This window comes from Homalodisca vitripennis, unplaced genomic scaffold (assembly GCF_021130785.1).
Source record: "Homalodisca vitripennis isolate AUS2020 unplaced genomic scaffold, UT_GWSS_2.1 ScUCBcl_1507;HRSCAF=5223, whole genome shotgun sequence".
Lineage (NCBI taxonomy): Eukaryota > Metazoa > Arthropoda > Insecta > Hemiptera > Cicadellidae > Homalodisca > Homalodisca vitripennis.
This window is the reverse complement of record NW_025777637.1, coordinates 37611-60296: the sequence shown is the minus strand read 5'-3', so window position 1 is coordinate 60296 and position 22686 is coordinate 37611. Positions and strand designations below refer to the sequence as shown.

Here is a 22686-nt window from a genome sequence, read left to right as displayed (position 1 = left end):
CAAGCATTTTGAGAGCACTGGGTCTTGCGGACCCATATGCTTGACATCCATAATCTAGACAGGAACGGATGGTGGCTTTGTAGAATCTGAGCATACATGTTCTGTCAGCCCCCCATTTTGTTCCGCTTAAAGCTCTCAGTATGTTCAAGCGCTTCACGCATCGATCTTTTAGGTCTTTCAGGTGAGGCAACCCAAGTTAGCCGGATATCAAATGTGAGACCCAGGAATCTGATATTGTCACAAGTAGTGATTCTCTGACCCAGCAAAGAGAGCGTTGGCTGCTCAACAGTACGCATTCTGGAGAAAACGATGGCTTTTGTTTTAGGTGGCGAAAAAGAAAAACCCGTAACTCCGCACCACTGCTCAAGCCTGTTGATGGTAAGCTGTAAAGCTCTCTCCCCCACCGCTAGCTTCTTTGAAGAGATGTAAATAGAGAAATCATCTACAAACAGAGAACAGCGCACAGGAGGGGTAACGCAGGACGATATGTTATTGGTTGCAATGGCAAACAGAGTACAGCTTAGAACGCTACCTTGTGGAATACCATTTTCCAGTGTGAATGAATCGGAAATGGTTGTCCCAAGTTTGACCTGTATGGTTCTTTCCGACAAGAAGCCCTGTATGAAAGAAACCATGTGGCCCCCTACACCCCAAGATATTAAAGCATTTAATATCCCCCTTCTCCAAGCTTTGTCATAAGCCTTGGAAATGTCGAAGAATACCGCGATCAACTGTTTTCTTTCAATAAAGGAATTCAGGATTGCTGATTCCAAGGCAAGTAGATGGTCACTTGTAGACCGGCCTTATCGGAATCCGCACTGGGAAGGTGAAAGAAGATTATTTTTCTCCAGAAACCAAACAAGACGTCGGTAATTCTAAGCAATATATGTGTCATCCTCGATTTTTCTCATATTACAATATAATGTTCCAATAGTCAATTAGAAAAGGAAATGACTAGAATTTCTTGCCGGAAAGCAGTTATAGAGAGCAGGCAAACCGCCAGACGGTCATATATATTGCTTAGAGTTACCTATTAGTGATCAGGGGCACTGACGTGATCTGGGCTTCAAATTTGGAACAACTCGAGTTAATTTTTTTTTGTAAAAGAGCAAGCAGCGCGAAGCGCTGCGCAGCGGGCAGGCATCGTGCGTGATCCTTTTTTTTATTAAAAATTTCTGATAAATTGTTATTACATATTACAATATAATGTAGGTAATGTATGTAAAACAATTTTAAACACATAATTACATGCTGGGAAAGCAAAGTAAACCAATATAATCCGCCCAATACAAAATCTCCGTAAAAATTTGGTAAAGGAATCTGTGTCATTCCTTTGCCTGAATCAATTCAGTATAGACGAAGATCACGCACGATGCTTTGCCCGCTGCGCAGCGCTTCGCGCTGCTTGCTCTTTTAGAAAAAAAAATTAACTCGAGTAGTTCTCCAAATTTGAAGCCCAGATCACGTCAGTGCCCCTGATCACTAATAGGTAATTCTCGCGGTTGCCTGCTCCCTATAACTGCTTTCCAGCAAGAAATTCTAGTCATTTCCTTTTCTAATTGACTATTGGAACATTATATTGCAATATGAGTTGCCTGCTCCCTATAACTGCTTTCCGGCAAGAAATTCTAGTCATTTCCTTTTCTAATTGACTATTGGAACATTATATTGTAATATGAGAAAATCGAGGTTGACCCATATATTGCTTAGAATTACCAAGACGTCTGTTGACCATCCTTTCGAGTACTTTGCAGAGACTGCTAGTAAGCGAAATTGGTCTATAGCTTCCTGGAGAAGTTCTATCTTGGCCCGGTTTTTGGAGAGCGATAATGTATGTGAACGACGCCAAGAATTAGGGAATGTGTTTTCTAAATATATTCTATTATATAATTTTAGAAGATCTTGTTTTCCATCCTCCGTCAGGTTCCGCAACATGGCATAATGTATGTTATCGGGATCTGGAGCAGAATTTGATGTCGCCTTTAGTGATGAATCAAGTTCATCAATGGTAAAGGGAAGGTTTAAAGGAGAGTTGTTATTAATATTTAAATTTAGAGGATGTCTTTCTGTATTTGTTTTGAAATTTTGGAACTCCCTATTGTAAGATGACGTTTTTGAAATTTCCGCAAAATGTGAGCCGAGTAGATTGGAAACTGTCAAGGGATCAATTACCACATCGCTACCATTTTTCAGAGCAATAAAAGAAGGTGGAGAGGTCTTACAGCAAACAGATCGAAGCTTCCTCCAAACATCAGATGCAGGAGTTGTTCGTTTTATTCAATCTGTGTAGTCCAGCCAGGACTGCCGCCGTCTCTGTCTAAATACCTGTCTTGCTTTTGCCCGTGCTCTTCTGTACCTACTTAAATTTTCTTCAGTCGGTGATCTGTTGAACTGTCTTAAACATTTTCGACGTTCCTTTAGAGCCGCCGAACATTCTTCAGACCACCAAGAAACATGGCGTTTGTTTGGTGAACCCGAGGATTTTGGAATGCTCCGCTCTGCGGATGTTATAATATTGGATGTAAATAATGTAGTGGCTGTATTTATGTCGTTTGATTGGATATTAATAGTTTGAGAAATTATGTTCTTTTTGTACTCGTTCCAGTCAGCCCTCTTAATTTTCCACCTGGGGCACCTGCCTGTCGAAGACGGAAAGGATTGAAAAGCCACGGCAATGGGCGCATGGTCACTCCCTGACAGGTCGGAAAGTACGGACCAATGCACTCAAGTTGCCACGACCGGACTGCAGATTGACAGGTCAATTGCCGACCATATGCCAGTCCTAGGGCACATGTAAGTGACCGACTCGTCATTGAGAACGACTGCTGCCACTTCATCCCACAATCCCGCAACCATGTTACCCCTCCGATCAGAATGGCTGGAACCCCAAGAGCGATGGTGTGCATTGAAATCACCAACCATCAGGAAAGGAGACGGGAGTTGGCTGTAGAGATCACGTAGATCATCAAGAGATAAATCAAAAGGGGAAGGTGGAATATATATGGAGCAGATGGTTAATTTAAAAGGAACGTCAATTGAAACTGCTACTGCCTGGAGGTTTGTGACGATGTTCAAGGCTCTAGCATTTACAGAAGAATCTGCTAGAATAGCCACACCTCCACAGGCAATTTGTTGGTGATAATCTAGGCGAAAGATGTCATAACCATTTTGTTTGAAATGAGTATGAGGAGACAATTTTGTCTCTTGTAGGCAAATAAATTTAGGTTTTCTTGTATTTATAAGTAATTTTAAGTCTTCAAAGTGGCTTCTCAAACCATTAATATTCCATTGTATTAGCATTTTATATTATATTATATACTTGTATTTTATTTTGTGCTAGTTAATCGTAATTTTTTTCTTTGTTTAGATACAGGACGGAAGTTACCATGAACAGTTTGGAACTCTGTCTGCATCTCCAAGGGATCCTCAACTATATCATCGTCAAGTGATAATTGTGAGGATCTGGACGAGGATGGATTAGTCTTTTTTACTAGGAGTTTGGATCTAGTGTCTGATTTTGTTTGTATGTTCTTTTTTAGTTTGTCGGCGAGTTTTTTTCCTCTCTTCCAAAGATAAGGCGGGTTTCGTATTTTGTTGCACCTTATCTCTGAAAGTTGGAGTAGCTGTTGAGCGACCTTGAATCTGTGTGTTGGACTTAACACATTCACTACCACAATGTTAAAAATCTTCCATAAATATAGACTAGGTGCCGCAATTGTGCGGGCGGCTGGATTCCACCGATAGACTGCCGCCGCACATTTGCGGCGCTTGGTCTCATTAAAATAGACTGGCCGCCGCACATTTGCGGCGCTGTTCTCCCTATAATGCAATAGTTGACAAAAAGTAAGGCAGTCTATTTTAAAGCCATCTGAACAGTCATTCGTAAACAGTCTACAGGGATGTCTGCCGCTTAATGTGAGGCACTTGGTCTGTGGATCTGACAATTAGTGACGTCATACAACAGCTGACTAAACTACCATATGTTTTACATTAAAAACACCAAACAGGCCTAACCTCAATGTTTGTAGTCGCCAAACTGTGTTTGTGAGTTGTTTTATTTGTTTATCTTGACAATGAAGACGTAACAGAGATAGATCGTTTATTAGCACAAACAGTGAAATCGATCGTTTTCTGAGTGACAGTGAATCTAGTTTGTTTTCTTCAGGAGGTGAGAGTGATTATATTCCCTCTGATTGTTCTGATAGTGAATCAAGTTCGGTTGAGATAAACGAAAAAAAATGGTGATGATGTTGAAGGTGAAGTAGAATTGCCTTATGTGCAAGAAGATGTTCACATGGAACTAGTTGATGGCTGTAATAATAATGAAGGTAACGTAATAAATCTCGATCCTAAGTACAGTTTGTTGTCAACGCTGTTCATGACCGTTACGATAATGTGCAAGGAATCTGGTAAAGATACAAACAATCATCCACACGTGTTTGAATTTACAGGTAGGGAGCAAATCAACCTACAAACTAATGATCCAGTAGAAGTTTTTAGCAGCATTTTTGACGATTGTCTTCTAGATAAAATTGTCCATTGGACGAACAAACGAGCTGTAGTCTACCGAGGAAACCCTCTTCCTAAATATTCACTTCTTAACAAATGGGTCAATGTTACCAAAGATGAACTAAAAAAGTTCTTAGGCCTAACCATGCTTATGGGCAATTTAGGCTTTCCCACACTGAAACACTATTGGTCAAATGAACCCATTATACGGACATACCATATTTGGCAATACAATGTCTCGCAATAGATATGAAACCATTCTACAATGTTTATGTTTTTTATGATTCTGAAACAGATCCTACTGATGGCAGAATGCACAAAATTAGCCAAGTGTTACATTCACCTCTTACAAAATATTAACGATACTTACAAACCCGGAAAATCACTGTCCCTCGATGAAGCGATGGTTTTGTTTCGGGGAAGGTTATCATTCTGGCAGTACATAAAAAACAAGGCTCACAAATACGGAGTTTAAATTGTATGAACTATGTACATCAGATGGATTCATTCTAAACGTAATCATTTATGAAGGCAAAGGAACCTTACAACACCAAGGAAAGGGTCACACATATGAGGTGGTGATGAAACTAATGCAAAACTTTCTTCACAAAGGCCATGTTGTCTACTTAGACAATTTTTTTACAATAGCGTTGAGCTAGCTGAAGACCTGTTCAAAAACCAAACCAACATATGTGGAACCCTGCAAGCTGGCAGGTCAGGTAACCCACAAGAAGTTATTCAGGCTTAACTTGAAGAGGGGTGAATTTATCAGCCGGCAAAAAAGCGAAGGTAACCGTCATGAAATGGCGGGACAAACGTAATGTGCTAAGTATTTCTACAGCACATGGGCCTGACATGACAGACACCACAAACAAAAGAGGAACAGTTACGAAGAAGCCTTCTATGATCGTAGCTTATAACAAAGGAATGGGCGGCATTGACAAAAGCGATCAAATGCTATCTTACTATTCCAGTCCAAGGAAATCCCCTACGCTGGTATATGAAGATATTCTTTCATCTCATGGATATCGCACTCTGGAACAGTGCCTACATCTTTTCGAAGCTAAGTGGCAAGATGACATACCTCAGCTTTAGGGACGTGATAAATTAAAACATTTTATTCAAGTGGAACAAGTGCAACGTCCTTTCCGTGCTAGCTCCTCAGGAGGTCACTTACCCGTAAAAGTTCAAAAAAGACTGAGATGCAAAATTTGCCGAGTTGAACAACAGAAGAGAAAGGACACTTTCTACGCTTGTTCTGTTTGCAAGGACAAAGACAACAACTAATTGGCCTATGTATGCCAATTTGTTTCAACAAATTTCAGGAAAAAGTAGGCCCAAACAATTTATGAGATGCATAAACTAATTGTCAGTTTAGTATTAATTTGGGCGTAATAGGCTAATAACATTACTTTTGTAAATGTACACATTTGTAACCAGTGTCGCCTACTTTATACAATTTATTGTCCAATTATAGCCTATGCTTTATATATTGTAAAAGTTTGGTATTTTTTTGCCTTTGTTCTTTTCACTAGAATGTTCTACACTTTTGTAATAGGAAGTGCATATAGATATCTGTCTGAGGAAAGATACCACTTACCATCAAACTTAGCTTTACTTTATATAAATATTGCCTTGAACTTACAATAAATGTGAATATATGCATTGTCATCGCGCTTGGTTCTCAAAAAAACCTAGAGTTTTTAATGCCATGGACCGAGCGCCGCACATCTGCGGCGCCGTAAAAAGGCTCCAAAACATTTTAAAAACCTGTAGAATCACAAAGGTATGTTAAATTAAGATTATTTTAAAATGTATTATATGAATTTAAATTAAAATTTCTTGTGGTCTGTGGTGAAAGTCACACACATTATTCTCAGTCTTCTAGTAAAGATCCGTATTTTACCGATAGTCTATCGGAATGGACCGCGGCGCCGCACATATGCGGCGCTCGGTAGCGAACGTGTTAATATGGGGTGAATGAATGAATGAATGAATGAATGAATGAAATGAATGTTTATTGTCATTATTACATCTTACAAGATCCAGCTATGCTGGTAAGACAGATGACATAGTCAGAAATTTCCCTTTTTTCAGTCTCCCATCGTTAGTACTAATAGATTTAACAAGATTCTAGCTAAAATGATTTGCTAACAAATAAATAAGCTCTATTCTAAATAACAGTATTAATATTTTCAGCTATGAATAAATTAACTATAAAAACTAATTAACAGTATTAAAAACCTATGGTCAAACATTTATTTTGTAAAGCATTCCTGAGTCAGATAACATTAAAATTGTAGTACACCATAATGTAATAACAATCATTCATTAAACCTAATTTAACAAATAAAACAATAAAAATTAGTTAAATAATTAACAAATAAAACAATAAATTACTAAAACAATTAACAAATAAAACAATAAAATTAATAAAACCATGAATAAATCAAACAATAAAATTGGTAACAATATAACAATATTCAAATAACAAAATGGAGATCAATTATTGAATTTTGTATTATATTAAATTAAGTTTCTTAGGAGAAAACACTTAATCTCATAACTAAATTATTATGTTTTTGTCATTTAGAAATTCGGAAATCTTGTAGTAAGCCTTTTTGACAAACATACTTTTTATTCTATCTAAGAATTCAACTTGTGGCATTTGTTTGAAATTGTTAGGCAATTTGTTGTAAAGTTTATAATACCCATATAATACAAACTTTTTTCAAAATATGGCTGTGGTGTGTACAGGATATATTAACAAAATTGGTATTTCTAGTATTGTGTTGATCGAATAGTTTTTTCTTTAGAAAAACCAGTTCAAATTTTGATGAACTTGACTCAGTACTTCATACATGTACACACAAGGGACAGTAAGAATTTTCAGTTTCTTAAATTTTTCTTTACAAAGAACTTCTTCTGGATGAGAATGTCATTATTCTTATAATCTTTTTTTGGATTTTTAACACTTTTTCTGTTATCTCTACTGAGCCCCACAATGTAATTCCAAACTTCATTATTGAGTAAAAATAGCCATAGTATAGGGTCATCTTTGTTTTTAAAACTTGTGATGTGTGTAACACAGCTCATATTGAAACAAATAGAATTGAGTTTTTTACATAAGTTTTGTATTTGTTCTGTCCAAGTCATATGCTCATCAAAACAAACTCCCAACAGTTTTACATTTTTGCAGCTATTTATTTGTTCTTTATCTATTGTGACTGTAAACATTTCTTCTCTTTGCTGTCTGTTTTTGAAGTGAATAATATTTGTTTTTGTAGTATTCAGAATCATTCCATTAACTTTAAACCACTCTTCTAATTTAACTATAGTTTGTTCTACTAATAATTTCATTACATGTAAGTTTTTCTCCTTGATTATAGCTGTGGTGTCATCAGCATATAAGACTAATTTCGTTGTTTATGTCTTGTGGTAGATCATTTGTATACAATGTAAATAGTAATGGTCCTAAAATCGATCCTTGCGGAACTCCTGACACTACAATTTTCATACTCTGAATGATACTTTTTATAGTCTGATACTAAAGTTGTTTTTTGTTTTCTTTCTGTAATATATGACTTAAACCAATTTAAAGATGTGCCCCTCTACTCCATATAATTCTAATTTCTTCACTAAGATATCATGATCCTACACAATCAAAATGCCTTTGATAAATCACAGCACACTGCCACTGTAGACTGTGATCCATCCAAAGCACTGTAAACTTCCTCTGCAAGGTTGGTAAGTGCTGTGTCAGTTGAGTAATTTTTTCTAAAGCCATGTTGACATCCAGTAATCAGGACTATTTTTTTCTAGGTATTTGTATAATTGATGGTTTACTACTTTCTCATATAGCTTGGAAAACACTGGTAACAATGAAACTGGACGATAATTTTGGACTTGAGTTTTTTCTCACCTTTTTTGTAAATGGGTTTCACTACTGAATATTTAAGCTTGTCTGGAAAAACACCTGTTCCTAACGATTGATTAACCAAATTTGTTATTGGCTTCACAAGATATTCCTTACAGTCTTTAACAATTATTGAGGGAATTTCGTCCCAGCCAGTAGACCACTTGTTAGGCAACGTTGATATTAATTTATGAATTTCTTTCGCTTGAACAGGTTTTAAAACGAAAAAGATGTACTGTTAACTTTTTGTAATTTTCCCACTGCTTTTACCGGAGAGCTTTTTATATTCAATTGTTCTACAGTCTTTAAATAAGATTCATTAAAATGATTAACCATCTCACTATGTTCTCTAATTACTTTCCCATTAACCACTATTTCTCTTACTCCATCATGATTTTTTGTGTTTATACCAATTTCCTGTTTTATAACTTGCCAGGCTGCTTTACCCTTGCAGTTAGATTGTTCTATGTATAAATCATTAGCTCTAGCTCTACGCTTAGCTTCTCTAACAACCTTTTTTAAAAATTGTATTATATATTTTATAATGGGTTTTAATTTCTTCATCATTTGAAACTTGTGCTTGTTTGTGGAGTTTTCTCTTAATTTCTACTTGAAATTTGTAACCCTTTTGTTATCCACTTTGCTCTAATCTTCCCCTCTAATTTTGACGGATTTAAGTGGAAAAGAACAATTTAAACATGAAAAGGAATTCTCTTAAGAAACTATCAAAGTTTTCATTCACTTTTTTGGCATTGCTGAATTCCCATTCAGTATTTTTAAAAACGTTGATCATAAAGTCATGTCTAGCTTCTTTAGTGTATCTTCTCTGAATAACATATTTATCCCTACTTCTATTTTCAAATATGGGCAAAGTTTGTTATAATAGCATTGTGGTCAGAGAGGCCAACATTCGTAACTAAAAAATTATCAATCTTAAACCTATTGTTTGTTATTATGTTATCTAGACATGTTCCACTTGCTGGTCTTGTTACCTCAACAATATTTATTTTAAAGCCATTATAATTAAGTATTTCATATAATGTTTGTGGTTCCTTTTTATTTAATACATTGATGTTGCAGTCTGTAGCTATTAAAATATTGACATTTTTTTTTTATTTCTGAATTTATATCCAATAAGCCACCAAGTTTTTCAAGAAAAAAATATTAAGGGTGCAATTATCCCGGAGTTCTGTATAAAGATATTATAATTATTGGGGTTTTTAAATCCAAAAGTTCTATTACGGAGCATTTCAAAGTAATAGTTATCATTGTACAATTTTTAAATCATTTTCGGACCTTAAAAGTTTATTCCAGAGTTTTCTCTGACCAAGATTGCCGAACCTCCTCTAGTACAGTTTTCTCTAACATAAAAATCAGCTAATTTGAAAAATTCAATATTATTCAATAAATTTACATTTTCTTTTGAAAGCCAGTGTTCATTCAAGCATATTATACAGATTTTTTCTCCCAAATCTGCAAGTAATAAGTTAAGTTCATCCAGTTTGCTTTTAATTCCCTGAATATTTAAGTGTATTAACAAACAACTAGAGTTACCAATTAAATTGCTATCACTAAAACTAAAACTAAAAATCTTTCCTGCAGTGCAGGTGTTCGTCCTCTATGGGCTGGTTCCTGGTGGGGGTGGTTGACCGTTTCCCTCAACGTGTGGACTGCTTGCGAAGGATTACTGGTGGATGCCAACAGATGTTGTCCGGTACCGGCTGCAAGCTGCTTAACCAAAAAAAGCACGGCAACCTCCCCTGTTAAATTGAGTACCATACCCTCCAAAGCAGTACATGACGTGCACTGTGCGGATTGGACTGGGGCTGAAGCAGCTTCGGAGTACGAGACTCCCTTTTTAGGGGTTGGAGCGATTCTTCTCCTATACTCTTTGCGGGCTTCGTTAAAGGAAAGTTTGTTTAGAGTAACAATTTTCAAAACTTCCTTTTCCTCTAAGTAAACTATGCATTCCTTAGAGGTCACTGCGTGTTTACCATTGCAGTTCACGCATCTGACGTCGTTCTTGCATCCGTCTTCTTGGTGGCCTTCATCGCCGCAACGGGAACATGTCTCAGGTCCCGAGCACGTCTTAGTAGTGTCCGAATCTCTGACAACGGAAACACCGCTACGGATTTTTGAAGTAAGGCCGTACAGTCAGGGATAAATATCCAGCCTTAATAGTTTTTGGCGGTTGGGGAATGGCAAAGGTCAGAATTAGACCAGGAGTAGGAACCTTTCTCCCATTCTCCGTCCGAAGCATCCTGACCACATCGGTCACCATTTCACACTGCAGCTCGTCCTTGATTTCCTCCTCACTACACTCCATCAAGTCACGGCAGAAGACGATCCCCTTGGAGGTGTTCAGTGAGGAGTGCGGTTGAACGACGACTTCCACCTGATCAAAAAAACCTTGTCATCTGAAGGAATTTCTTGGCTTGGATGTGGTTGGCAGCCTCCACCAAGATAGTTCCATTCCTTAATTTGCTTACAGATTTAGGCTGACCGCCTGAGGAAACAAAAGCCTTGTTAATAAGGAAAGGACTAACCTTCGTTAGAGTTTTGCCCTCATCCTTATGACTCACGATTAGGTATAGTGGAGTTGGAATGCTCATATTTTCAGCTCTTACTTTTTCTTCCACTTTCCTTTGTTTTATATACGATTCATTTTCAGAATCTGACAACTGTCGCTTTTTCTCTGGATCGTTGTCTCTTCCTCCGAATTCTTGCCCTAAGGGTGGGGTGGTTTGAATATCCATAGATAAGTTCACCAGCGCATCGTGTTTAGTAGTGCGGGCCGATTCACCGGGAGCGGGCATGCCCTCGGGTGTCCCACAAACCGTAGCTTGGGGGACAACCCTACCTCAGTTCCCCGAGGCCCGGTTTCCATCGATTACCAAGTCGGGAATACGCGCACAACTTGGACTCGCACGTGGCAACAGGGGCTCCGACACCCCTGCCTACTGAACACTTCCTGACCAAGGACCGAAGTGGCTGGCTTCTGAACCAGTACATGACTTACGCCTCAGCACAGACAAGCTCACATCAGCTCTCACCGACACCAGATAGGGCATCTAGTGCCGGCTAAAGCACTCCCAGCGAGCCATGTACTGGAACGGTCAGAGGACGGGTACTTAAAAGACCCTGGAGGGGGATTTGGTAGGAATTAGGAAATGGTTAGGTGGGAAGAGGCAGTTTAACGTCATACCCAGGACGTGAAGATGAGAGAATTTTAGAAAATAAAATGACTAACTTTTAATAATAAAGCATATCTTAATGGTGTATTTTTTATCAACTTCAAAAACAAAAATATGAAAATACACAATCTGTTTAACCCTTTGCGGTCGGTCGTCGACTATAGGTCGACCGCGGCAGTTTCGCTGAACACTTGCATGTCGACAATAGGTCGACCGGATAATGTCACTGCTTGTTTGTCCATTTCTAACCTATTGCTGTTCGGTATCTGAGTTATTCGGTACTTTGGACTTCTATTTTGGTTACGTGAATGCAACGTCGATCTTTATTCACGATATAGGAGGCATTGGAAGTGAAAATAGAAGACCAATACAACTGACGTCTGCACTTGCGCCGTGTTTATAAATATGGCTGGTCCAAGTACAAGTTTTACTGACGATGACGAAATATTAGATGAATTAGATGATTGTGATAGTATTTTCAGCGAAATTAGTATCCAAAATGAAAAACAGATTATTAAAGAAGACCGTGATAGTGATTGTTAGTTGAATCATAGTGAAAATTCTTCTGAAAAACATTGTGGTAAATGACGGTAACCTAGTCGCCGGTAACCTAGACGACGAAAGTGATGTGTTTAGATTGGAAACTTTAGGTAATGATGGGGAAGAATTTGATCAATTCATGGATAATGTGATAGAAGTAGGACAAGGAGATGCAAATAATAGAGTTAGGCCTAGGCTACAAACTAGTAGACTAAGAGGAAGAGCTAGACATGTTACCCAAAGTAGGGCTGGACTAAGGCAAAATTATAATATTATATAATGTATTATATATAATATTATATAATGAATAACATGTATCTGATGAGATCCTAGTGCCTTTTCACCTGTATTCATGTAATTTTGGTTTATTACATATGTATAAAAAAATAAAAATTATGTTTTTATATTTTTATACTTCTTTTTTATATTTTTTAAATGTTACTTAAAGTTATAAAAAAATACTATAAAATAATGTAAACATTCTTTTTAGGTTATTTACATTGATATATAAAGAGAAAAAAATATAAAAGTTGCAGAAAAAGGGATTTAAAACTTGCATTTGTGTATTGTCAAAGAACTGTAAACTAACAGAAATTAAATACGACCTGAGGACAGTCGAAGCAATTTTTATTGAGACCTCAAAGGGTTAATATAAATACCCATTTTAATTCTTGAATACAACTTGATGCATGTAAATCGCCTGATAACCAAAATAACAAAAATCTAACATTAAAAAGTGGGACATTTTGAATATTCAAAAACGTCAATAGCTAAATTCCATAAAGAATTAATATTGCAATAACATCAAAACAACTCTTAATATTGTGAGAACTAGACACTTTTCTTAACATCTGAAATTAAATAGTAATACAGATTTGGGATTTAAGATCAGATAGTTACTGAAACAGATGAGAACTCAGAGTCCTCATATTGCACTTCTAATTTCTTCAATTACTGAGTAAAGATTTGTACATAACTTCAAACATACATGATTTGCATTTTTCAAACTAATCTTATTGTACAAACTAGTACTAAACCTAGCCGATGTTAACAGTTGTTAAATATAGACTATATTGTAATGTACCATTGCTTCTACTGATTTATCTTTTTATATAACAAAGTGAATCCATGTAATTATTTTGTTTCTTTTGAAAATTAAGTAATTCTAACAGGATTAAGTTCCAAGAGTTTGTACTAGTTGGAGTTCCACGATAAAAGTATGGATTAAGTTCAAATAAGAGAAGGGTTAAATAGTATTAATCAGACTATTACTTCCGTGATCCAATGATTACCTTTTTTGAGGACTATCTAATCTTAAATAGTAAACATTTATCACAAACTCATTCAAATTCAACACAACATTAACCTCCACCTAGTCTTGGAAATGCACAATTTTTGTAACATGCAACGTCATGTAAGCAATGAATTTACAATGGATAAACTCACCAGCAGTTTTCCTCTTATCATAACCAGAAGCAAGGCAATTCATTGCTGTTGTGACAAGAGTGGATTCATGAAACCCAACACATTTTTCAACTGCTTTATCAATGTGTGGTTTCATTTCTTCCGTTTCTTTTTTACTGAGTGCCATTGTAAATCTGAAAAAAAATATTTTATTTCATCAATAATAATTTATTTTCCCAAACAAGAAAATTTACAAAACATCATTTACATTAATCATTCACTTAAAAGAAAATACAAACAACAAATGTCCATTTAACTTGTCCATAAACTTCTTAATCGTACAAGGAGGAAGTTGGTTTTTGGTTTTAGGGAGTCAATGGCTGTTTGGACTTCGTCTTGCGTGACTGGTCTGAGCTGGAAGATATAATTTGTTGTTGATGAGTCTGGTAACATATTAACTCTTGTGTTATTACTATTTTGAAGTGTTCTTTAAGCTATTGTTGAGAAAAAGTCATTCAGATAGTTAGAAACTTCTATTGGGTAGTCTACTATTTTGTTGAACGTTGATTTCTTTTAAAACATCTATTTTTTAAATTTTTATTTATGTTTTTATAGTTTTCTGTAAAAGAGAATATAATAAAAGCTGTAAATCTTTTCAGAAGTATTTCAAATCTTATTTTTTTAATTCGCATTCAAATACTTTTTGCAACTATTGTATGCTTACTCAAGCTTTTAAATAATCTGGTTATTTTACCTATATACATCATCTATTAAGTATAGCTAAATGAATTAATTGTATTCATCTATGTAGGAACATGTGATTCCAAATACAGTTGACTATTGTGTTGTACTGTTTCAATTAAACTTACCAAGAAGGTAAACATAACCGAGAAACAATACGAGATCTGTTATTATAGTAATTGTGACTTTATTAGTGCTGTAATTACATTACTTTTATAAAATAAAATGACAAATCCAAAGGTTTTATTCAAAAGACGGCTAGCCTATTTCATAGAAATTGACATAAGACCACGATTATTCCAGATGACCAATCTCTACAGATGCAAAACCAACTAACTTTGCCCGCTACCCCTAGAAAAATGTGGCAAATATAAAAAGGATCTATAAGCCTACAAATATAAGAATTCACTTCTAGAACCTGAAATGTGTGAAATAAAACATGTGTACAAAGATTAAAGTAGAAAAGATTTCCTGAATAAATGTTTGTATGGGCATACTCAAAACGTCAATGAATCATTCAATAACATTGTTTGGAGCAGAATCCTGAAAACAATTCTGTAGGCATAAAAACTCTTGAGTAGTTTTAGATGCAATCATATTTGTTAATTATGGAAATTTGGAAAGGATAAGAGTTTTACGGGAAATAGGTATACAAGATTTGGGCAAATATACAATTTTAGGTCTTCAAAAGTTTGACATGGTTTGACTAAAAAAAAAAACCGAATAAGGCTTTGAAAGAGATAACAAAAGGAAACCAGAGTGTAAAAAAGGAGGCTACAATGTGAAGAGGAAGAACTAAATAATTACTACTGCCCAGGGGGTTTTCAATTCATGCATTTACCTTTTATTGTTTTTATTCATTTTTCATATTAACCCTTTTACTGCCGGCCATTTTTTTATCGTACCAGTCAAAATTGCCAAGGGGGAAAATCGCTGTTGTGCATTCATTTACAAAAAATGCTGTATCTTTTTTATTTTTCATTAGATTTGCATGAATTTTTACTTTATTTACTCGTATTTAAATGCTGTTTTTTAAATAATAAAAAGAAATTTTAATTTGAAACAAACTCGTTATTTAATTTTAAAAATTATGTAAATAAAAAATAAATAAAAAAATAAAAAATAAAAATTGTGTTTGGCATCTGATAATTTATTTTTAAAAATTATACTAAAATTTTGAGCATGATATCATTATAAACTAGAGCAATTGCTTAGAACATATACCAAATTTGAAGGTGCTACCTTGAAACATAGCTGCACTATGAGGATTTTCCCAAAACTCATAGTGTGGAAGTTGAAGGTAAACTTATCTGTGCCACACCCCCCTCACTATCTAATAACTCCTCATTATCTGATGGTAAGATAAAGTCAGGATCGTCATCAGTGTCATCCACATCACTTTGATTGTCATCAATAGCCCTAACACTAATATCAGAATCGTTCTCGGCATCTGAATCTGACAAATTCTGAAGGAAATTGTCACTCAGTTCGTCTTGCACTTGTACACCACCATCGATTAGACTGTTAATTATTGTTCCCTCACTCACAGGAGAGTTAGATGTAACTCTTTTACTCATTTTATCCTTGATCAACAAAAGTAACACTTCAAAAAACTTTCGATAACATTGTAAACAACAACAATGAACGAAAATTTCAGTAATCTAACCCGATCATCTGGTTTTGACAGCTGTCTAGGTAGTTCGTCAATTCTAGTCAAAGACGACGAAAATAGAAATCCAAAGTTCTTCAAATGGCTTTTTTCATTATCCTTTCCTCCTAAACAACCAAAATACCGAATATTTCGGCATTTGAACATAACAGTAGCCAGTAACAATAAAAAAAAACAGACGTCCGACATATCGGACGTTGGCGTTTTCGGCAAAAATGCCGACGTCCGATATGTCGGACGTCGGCAGTAAAAGGGTTAAATGTGTCTTCTGTATGTTTTTACTGTTTGTCAGAAAGTTTACTATTTTAAAGATAAAAGACCCATTTTCTCAAGTGCTACAGATATGAAATTGTTATACAATGTATAAAACAGGTTTATAAAGATGTGAAACTAAAATAATTAGCAATATGACAACAAATGCACCTGGAATAAAATAAAATATTAAAAAAAATTATTTTAGATATATTTTTTAAATTCATATCTTTTATTATAGAGTTACAAGCATAATCTTAGTTCAGTAAACTCGCAACATAGTAATATAAAACCCATATAAATTTCAAAGTGATATCTGTAATGGTTTTTGAGATAATGGGTCATAAACTTTGTACATTTTACATGGGCTCTTATGGGTCATTCAACTCCTCTTGTATGTTTGAGAAAATGTCGTGCCTCATTAGGCTATGCTTGATTTGAGACTCCTTTTCAAAATGAAATACAAATAATAAGCGGTCGGATATATTCTGCTAACAAAAAAAAAAACAAAACAATCTCGATAATAAAACAAAGGTATTTGATATAACTAAAACAGAATAGAAATCTAAACATGCTGCATAATACCCAAGCACAGACTTTCCTTCAATATATGTTTTAAAAGCTCACAACACCCTTTTTAGGAGAAATTCTCAAATTTCCTAAAGCCATATTACTGTTTTCTATATCAATTATGAAACACTGATAATTTGATTATAACATGGCAGTAAACTTACTTTTCTCAAAAAGATTTATAATAGTTTCAAAATATACAGTGACTTGGACTATGAACAATTTTTTTAGGCAGTAAAGCATCTTAATCTGATGGTCAGGGGCATTTCTGATACTTGCCCAAGCTCAGATCACGTTGGACAGCCTCGCACCCCTGATCATGGGATTTGGCAGGGTTTTCTATCTCACTCCCCCCACAAAATAAGTTGGGGGCAAGAACAATTATTTTTTGTGAGTTTTCTAGAAAATAGACATTAAAACTGCAGTATAATAAGCGTCCAACACTTAAGTGATCAATACTGAATCGTGAATTAGAATAATTTACATGCTGTCAGACTATTATACTATTATTTTCCCTGTGAAATAATAGTAACAGCCCAAACTTAGTATAAAGAGAGTTGTTCTATTTTATATAATCTAAAATGCATATATATCTTTGACATAAAAAACAATAGCTTCACTAAATACAATCTTAAAAGTCTATAACGTAATTCAGTTCAACGTTATTGTTCCAAAGCAATTCAAACAAAGTTAAACCATCTATGTGGTATTTGAGTAATGGCTGCTAGAGACAGGATATACTGTTGTTTGTCAATACCTATTATAAAATAACATATTGAGTTATTACGTTCCTGTGACCTGTTACCGTGATGGCATGTTAGTATACAAAAATTTCACTAACTCACTACACTTTAAACATAGACTATTAGTTTTATATATATATAGAGTATATATATATATATATATATATGTATATAAATTTATAAACGGGTTAATTCGAATTTGACTATACAACTCAATTATTGGGTACTAAGAAGTCCTTATTTACTATTTGTTATTAGGCTATACATAGGTATAAGATAACCTAAAAGCACAGCGCCCACTGCGACCAGCCCGATCTTTTTGTGAAGTCGCAATACACGCAATCAAATGGATACCCGCCTACTGCAACCGGCCTGGCCCAGCCTTTTATACTCTGTCAAAATGCATACGAACAAATGGACATCTGCCCATTGTGAGCGGCCCGGGCGAACTCTGCCCACACAGCACTGGCACATTCGCCCCAAGAGCCGACCGAGGCCGGATAGGATGGGCCGGGCCGGGCTGAGCTTGACCAGGCCGGTCACAATGGGCGCCATGCTTTACAAGCGCTCACATGATCTGAGCTTGAATTCGAGTACTACCTCAAGGATTGGTTTTTCCTTTTTTTGCAAGCAGTGAGGAGGCGCCACCAACCTCACACTGATGGCCAGGGGCATTTCTTTTCGGTATTTTCCCGACTTCAGATCACGTCCCAGATCATCAAACTCCTACGTCAGATCACGTTGTAAGATTTAGGACGTGATCTAAGACTAGGAAAGTAACGATTGGAAATGCTTCTGGCCATCAGTATAGACTTCGGTGCCACCTTACGCGCCACCCAGCACTCCTGGAAAAAAAAGAAAAAAATCCCTCAAGATAGTACCTAAATTCAAGCTCGGTCATGTAAATGCTTGTGAAGGTTATGTTTAACTTTGGTACTACTAGTAACACATTTACGATAATCTATACTAAACCTACTTATATCACATTAATAACATTGCATAGTGTAGTAATATTTCCATTTCTAATACATGCCTCATTGCTTACATGAAATTGTCTGAGCTGTTACCAGCTACCAAGTAACCCAAAACTAAAAATTTGCTATGATAACATTCATTCAGCCCGGCGGTTATTGAAACCACAGTATCCCGGTAATAGGTTACCACTGAATAACCTGTTACTGACACTAATACTGCAGATCTGTAATGGCACCAAGTGGAGTCATTATGCACACGATTTATTTGTGTCAGACCCATTTATCCTTCAAAATAGTAAAGAATAAGTAAACGTTATACTGTTTTGTTTGTTATATTTTGTAAATACACAACTAAACGGTTTTTTATTCACCATAACATTTATACTTTTGTAATTTTAAATACAACGTAATTTGGTATAAGCGAGTAATATAGCGAGGATTCTTTACTCATGAGTATTGTGGATGCTTATTATACTGCAGCAGACATTGAAACACATTTTATCAAAAACTGAGGATAAAATTGGAAATAGGAGGTCCTATAAAACGTACATCATATAGAGTAGCCTATTTACTGTTGGGTATAGGAACACACCAGCAAAATTTCATAAAATGATTCTGGGAACTAACCCTAAAAACCTGAGAGACACCAATATATCTTAAGTATTATTAGCAGGATTCCTTTGGTAAAATTCATTAAGCAATCAATTAGGCTAATTTTGAAACCTTGAAAAGCTATAATTATGCATTTTCCAGAATAAAAACTATGAAAACCCCTGAAGCCTATGACAAATAACGCTATGAGTTATAGGCATTACATGTGTACAAGAGACTTAGTGAACCACTACATGAAAACCAAAACTGGCTTTGCCCATTACCTTAAGAGATTTCTGAATGCCACTTTTAGAGTTAAAACCCATTGTTTTACTATATAGAACACAAATTTACAAGCATAATGCCATCTCAACTTCTTCAAAGGTTTATAAAGTATAGCTTATTAATAGGTTTATTAACTAATATTACTGGTATACTAACTATACTAAATAGTATAATGTATTGTAAATAAGCTTAGCTAGGTCTACAATTAGGATCTTAGGTTTAGGTTAACATTACAAACAAGGAATGAACGAGAAACATGAACCTTACCGGTTAAATTTAAACAAATAGCTGTATCACTTTTCAATAACACCACATTACTAATTCGCTTCGAACTGAATAATAGTTACAGTACCTTATTTTATAACAATTAATACAAATAAACTGATCTCTGAAACGCTCTGTAAATAATTATCTATCTCTCTTACGTTTTTGCCTCTAACAGTTCAGCTTTTTTTGTACGTTAACCTAGTTTTTGTGGCTGTGTAGGGTATGAGTCAGGCTTTCGAATCAAACCATAACGTTTCATTGTACAACTTTATTATAATTATTTATTCATATTTTCCAGTTTTAATCTACTTTTTGTTTTTGTTTTTTGTTATAGTTCCCTAGTACAAGAAACAACAATCTTTCAAGATTTGCTTTCAATCATTCGTTATGTAGTTAAGTATATAGATAAATAATTTAAAGAGATATGCCTACTGTTTTCTGCTTTCATCAGAGATGTGTATTTCGCTATTCAAATACGACAAAAATAGCTGTATCAATGATCATATTTTAAAATTATAAATCTCAATGTCTTCAAAATTTATAAAATCATCGGGTATTTTGACTACGATAAGCAATTTTTACCGCATTTGTATGATAATTTATAAATAGATACCACATGTTCAATTATATTTCTCACAATTAAATATTACATGAATTTGATAATTTAAGAAAATGCGTGTAGCAGTTTATGTTGTTACCCACACTGAGTACAGAAAACATTCGTTATCAGACTATCTGGAAATTTGATCTATTGCCGTACCTGATAAATTACTATTTCCAAATGTGATTTTGGGGTGCCGTAAATTCTGACTATTGTAATGTACTCCCACAGATTCGGCAAAGCCAAACATAACAGAATGGTTAATGCATTGAAAATTCTAATTTAGAAAGTATAAACGTTTAGAGTTATTCTTTCCCTATACAAAGGACATTCCTTCTTAAATAAAATAACACCTTTTTTTTATTATTCTTTTTTAAGCCTCAGCTTTAAGCTATGCTGGCTTCGATGTACACTGGTATTTTTGATTTACAAAGTACACTATCAATCGTGTCTAAGTATTTATTTACAAAGTACACTATGAATCGTGTCTATGCCTGATTGGTCCAAAATAACACCTTCACTACGGACGAGGAATATAGACACATTAAAAAAAAAAATTATGGTTGCCTGTAAAGTCGGTTTTACGGGCGAAGATTTTACGTGACAACGTCTTTTTCTCGGTAGAATATTTATTGATATGAATATTATTAAATTGCACAATAGGAACAAGGAATTGAATGAAAATAAGAATTGCACAAATTTTAACTATAGAAATATATTTTGTTTACTAAAACATTGTACTTAATTTGAAATTAATTAAAATTTGTTATTGTAAATGGTAAAGTTGAATAAAACATTTACTAAAATTGGAATTTGAAATTCTTGCTAAACACAGTTAAATTCTAACTCCGCGCGTGGTGATTGGTCGGTTTAGTTCGTTTGTTTGGTCGCACTGTTATGACAGGTTAGAGGTTATAATTTGTTATTTTAAATGTTTGACTAGCAATACGCGCTGTTTCTTCTCAATCGACTGAATTACGATTGATTGCAGTCATTGTTTACGATAATGAAATATCAGTGTACAATTATTTACCTTTATTGTTGTAGTTGTTGTAAATGACGAATCTAAGCACTCCACATTTTCACGAATAAACATAGTTATCTGCTTTATCCCGTGCGGCGGACCCACAGTTATCTGCTTTATCCCGTGCGGATCCCGTGCGGCGGACCCACTGGACGGGCATCGTAACGTTACCGGGCGTTACACTTTTTCATGAGTGACTCCGAGCCGCAACCTAATTTAAGACGTTGTCACGTCAAAATGTATGCTGCACAAACTAGGCTGAAGCAGTCAAGTTTTTAAAGACGAAAACCCCGTACAAAAAATACGTTTCCCCTGAATACAACATCGCGTTACTTCTAAATTTGTCCATAGGATCTATCAGAAAAAAGTTTTTATTGAAAAGTTAGTTGGTAAATTCAATTTTTATCTTTAATTTTTGCATTTTTATACTCTTTTTTACTGTTTTCTAGTCATGTAAATGTGAAAAAACTGATCGTGTAAATATGGAAAAAATTGTCCTTTCAATTCCATACCTGTGTTACAAGTCTTATCCATTTAACTTTGTTTGGTTATGCCAAACATTCCTCGTAGTGTTAGAGATTATCTGAAACCACCCCATGAAATAATACAATCAGATACTATATTAACATTCAAAAGAGCTCAACATTTCTTCACCAATTGACACAGGCTGCAGCAGCTCGCACTGCGGGCCATGAAGGAAAAGTCCCAATATTTATATAATAAATATTTTATTACGAATGAGTAGGGTATTCAGAACTAAAATTTCAAAGGTAAACATTAAAATAATAAATCTTACCATTATGACATTTGGTCAATAATTGTTGTCATATGCTTATTTAATTAAAATCATCGATAACGAGTTTCTGACAAAGATAAATAACACATGTTTCTTTAAACTATTTATTTAAAATAAGATTTTGAAATTAATTAAAGTGATAGCAGGTCAATTCAGTATTATACTTCTTAATCTATAAATAGATCTGCATAGATCACCTTAACAAATTTTTTATAGGAGTGTTAATCAATAAATTAAATGTTTCTTTAATTAATTAGATTTAATCTAGATGTAATGGGTAATAGGCCCATTTTGACCAGCTTAAACTAGACCTCTAGACTTTACAATTCTGTTTCCCTTATATAAATATTGAAAATTAGTTGTAATTTTGGAAATGAAATTTCAAAATTTTGAATTACCTCTTGCTCCATTGTAATATGTAGGGGTTGTAAAACATTGTAGAAATTTAGGATCTAAAATTTTTTTTTGAAGATAAAAATTTTTATATGTTTTCAAAAACACTGTATTGAATAGATGTGTAGAATAGCCAAGACACTATTAATTGACCTTCTACCATTTTACATCCACTGTCGTTGATTGTTTATAATCTGTGCACAGATTACCAAGTCTT

The 22686-nt window shown here is 34.8% G+C and overlaps 1 protein-coding gene across 1 annotated transcript in view; it reads right to left on the bottom strand.

Annotated features, from left to right (window-relative positions):
- LOC124371496 (U4/U6 small nuclear ribonucleoprotein Prp3-like) overlaps positions 1-19811 on the bottom strand; it is a gene marked incomplete at its 3' end in the record, with an annotated part of 47615 nt that extends 27804 nt beyond the window's left edge. Inside the window, exons 1-2 of the mRNA XM_046829838.1 lie at positions 19656-19811; positions 13606-13757 (exon numbers count right to left, since the gene is read on the bottom strand). Coding sequence (XP_046685794.1) covers positions 13606-13750 — 145 coding nt within the window. The remainder of the gene's footprint in view (positions 1-13605; positions 13758-19655) is intronic.
- Between the last annotated feature and the right edge of the window lie 2875 nt (positions 19812-22686).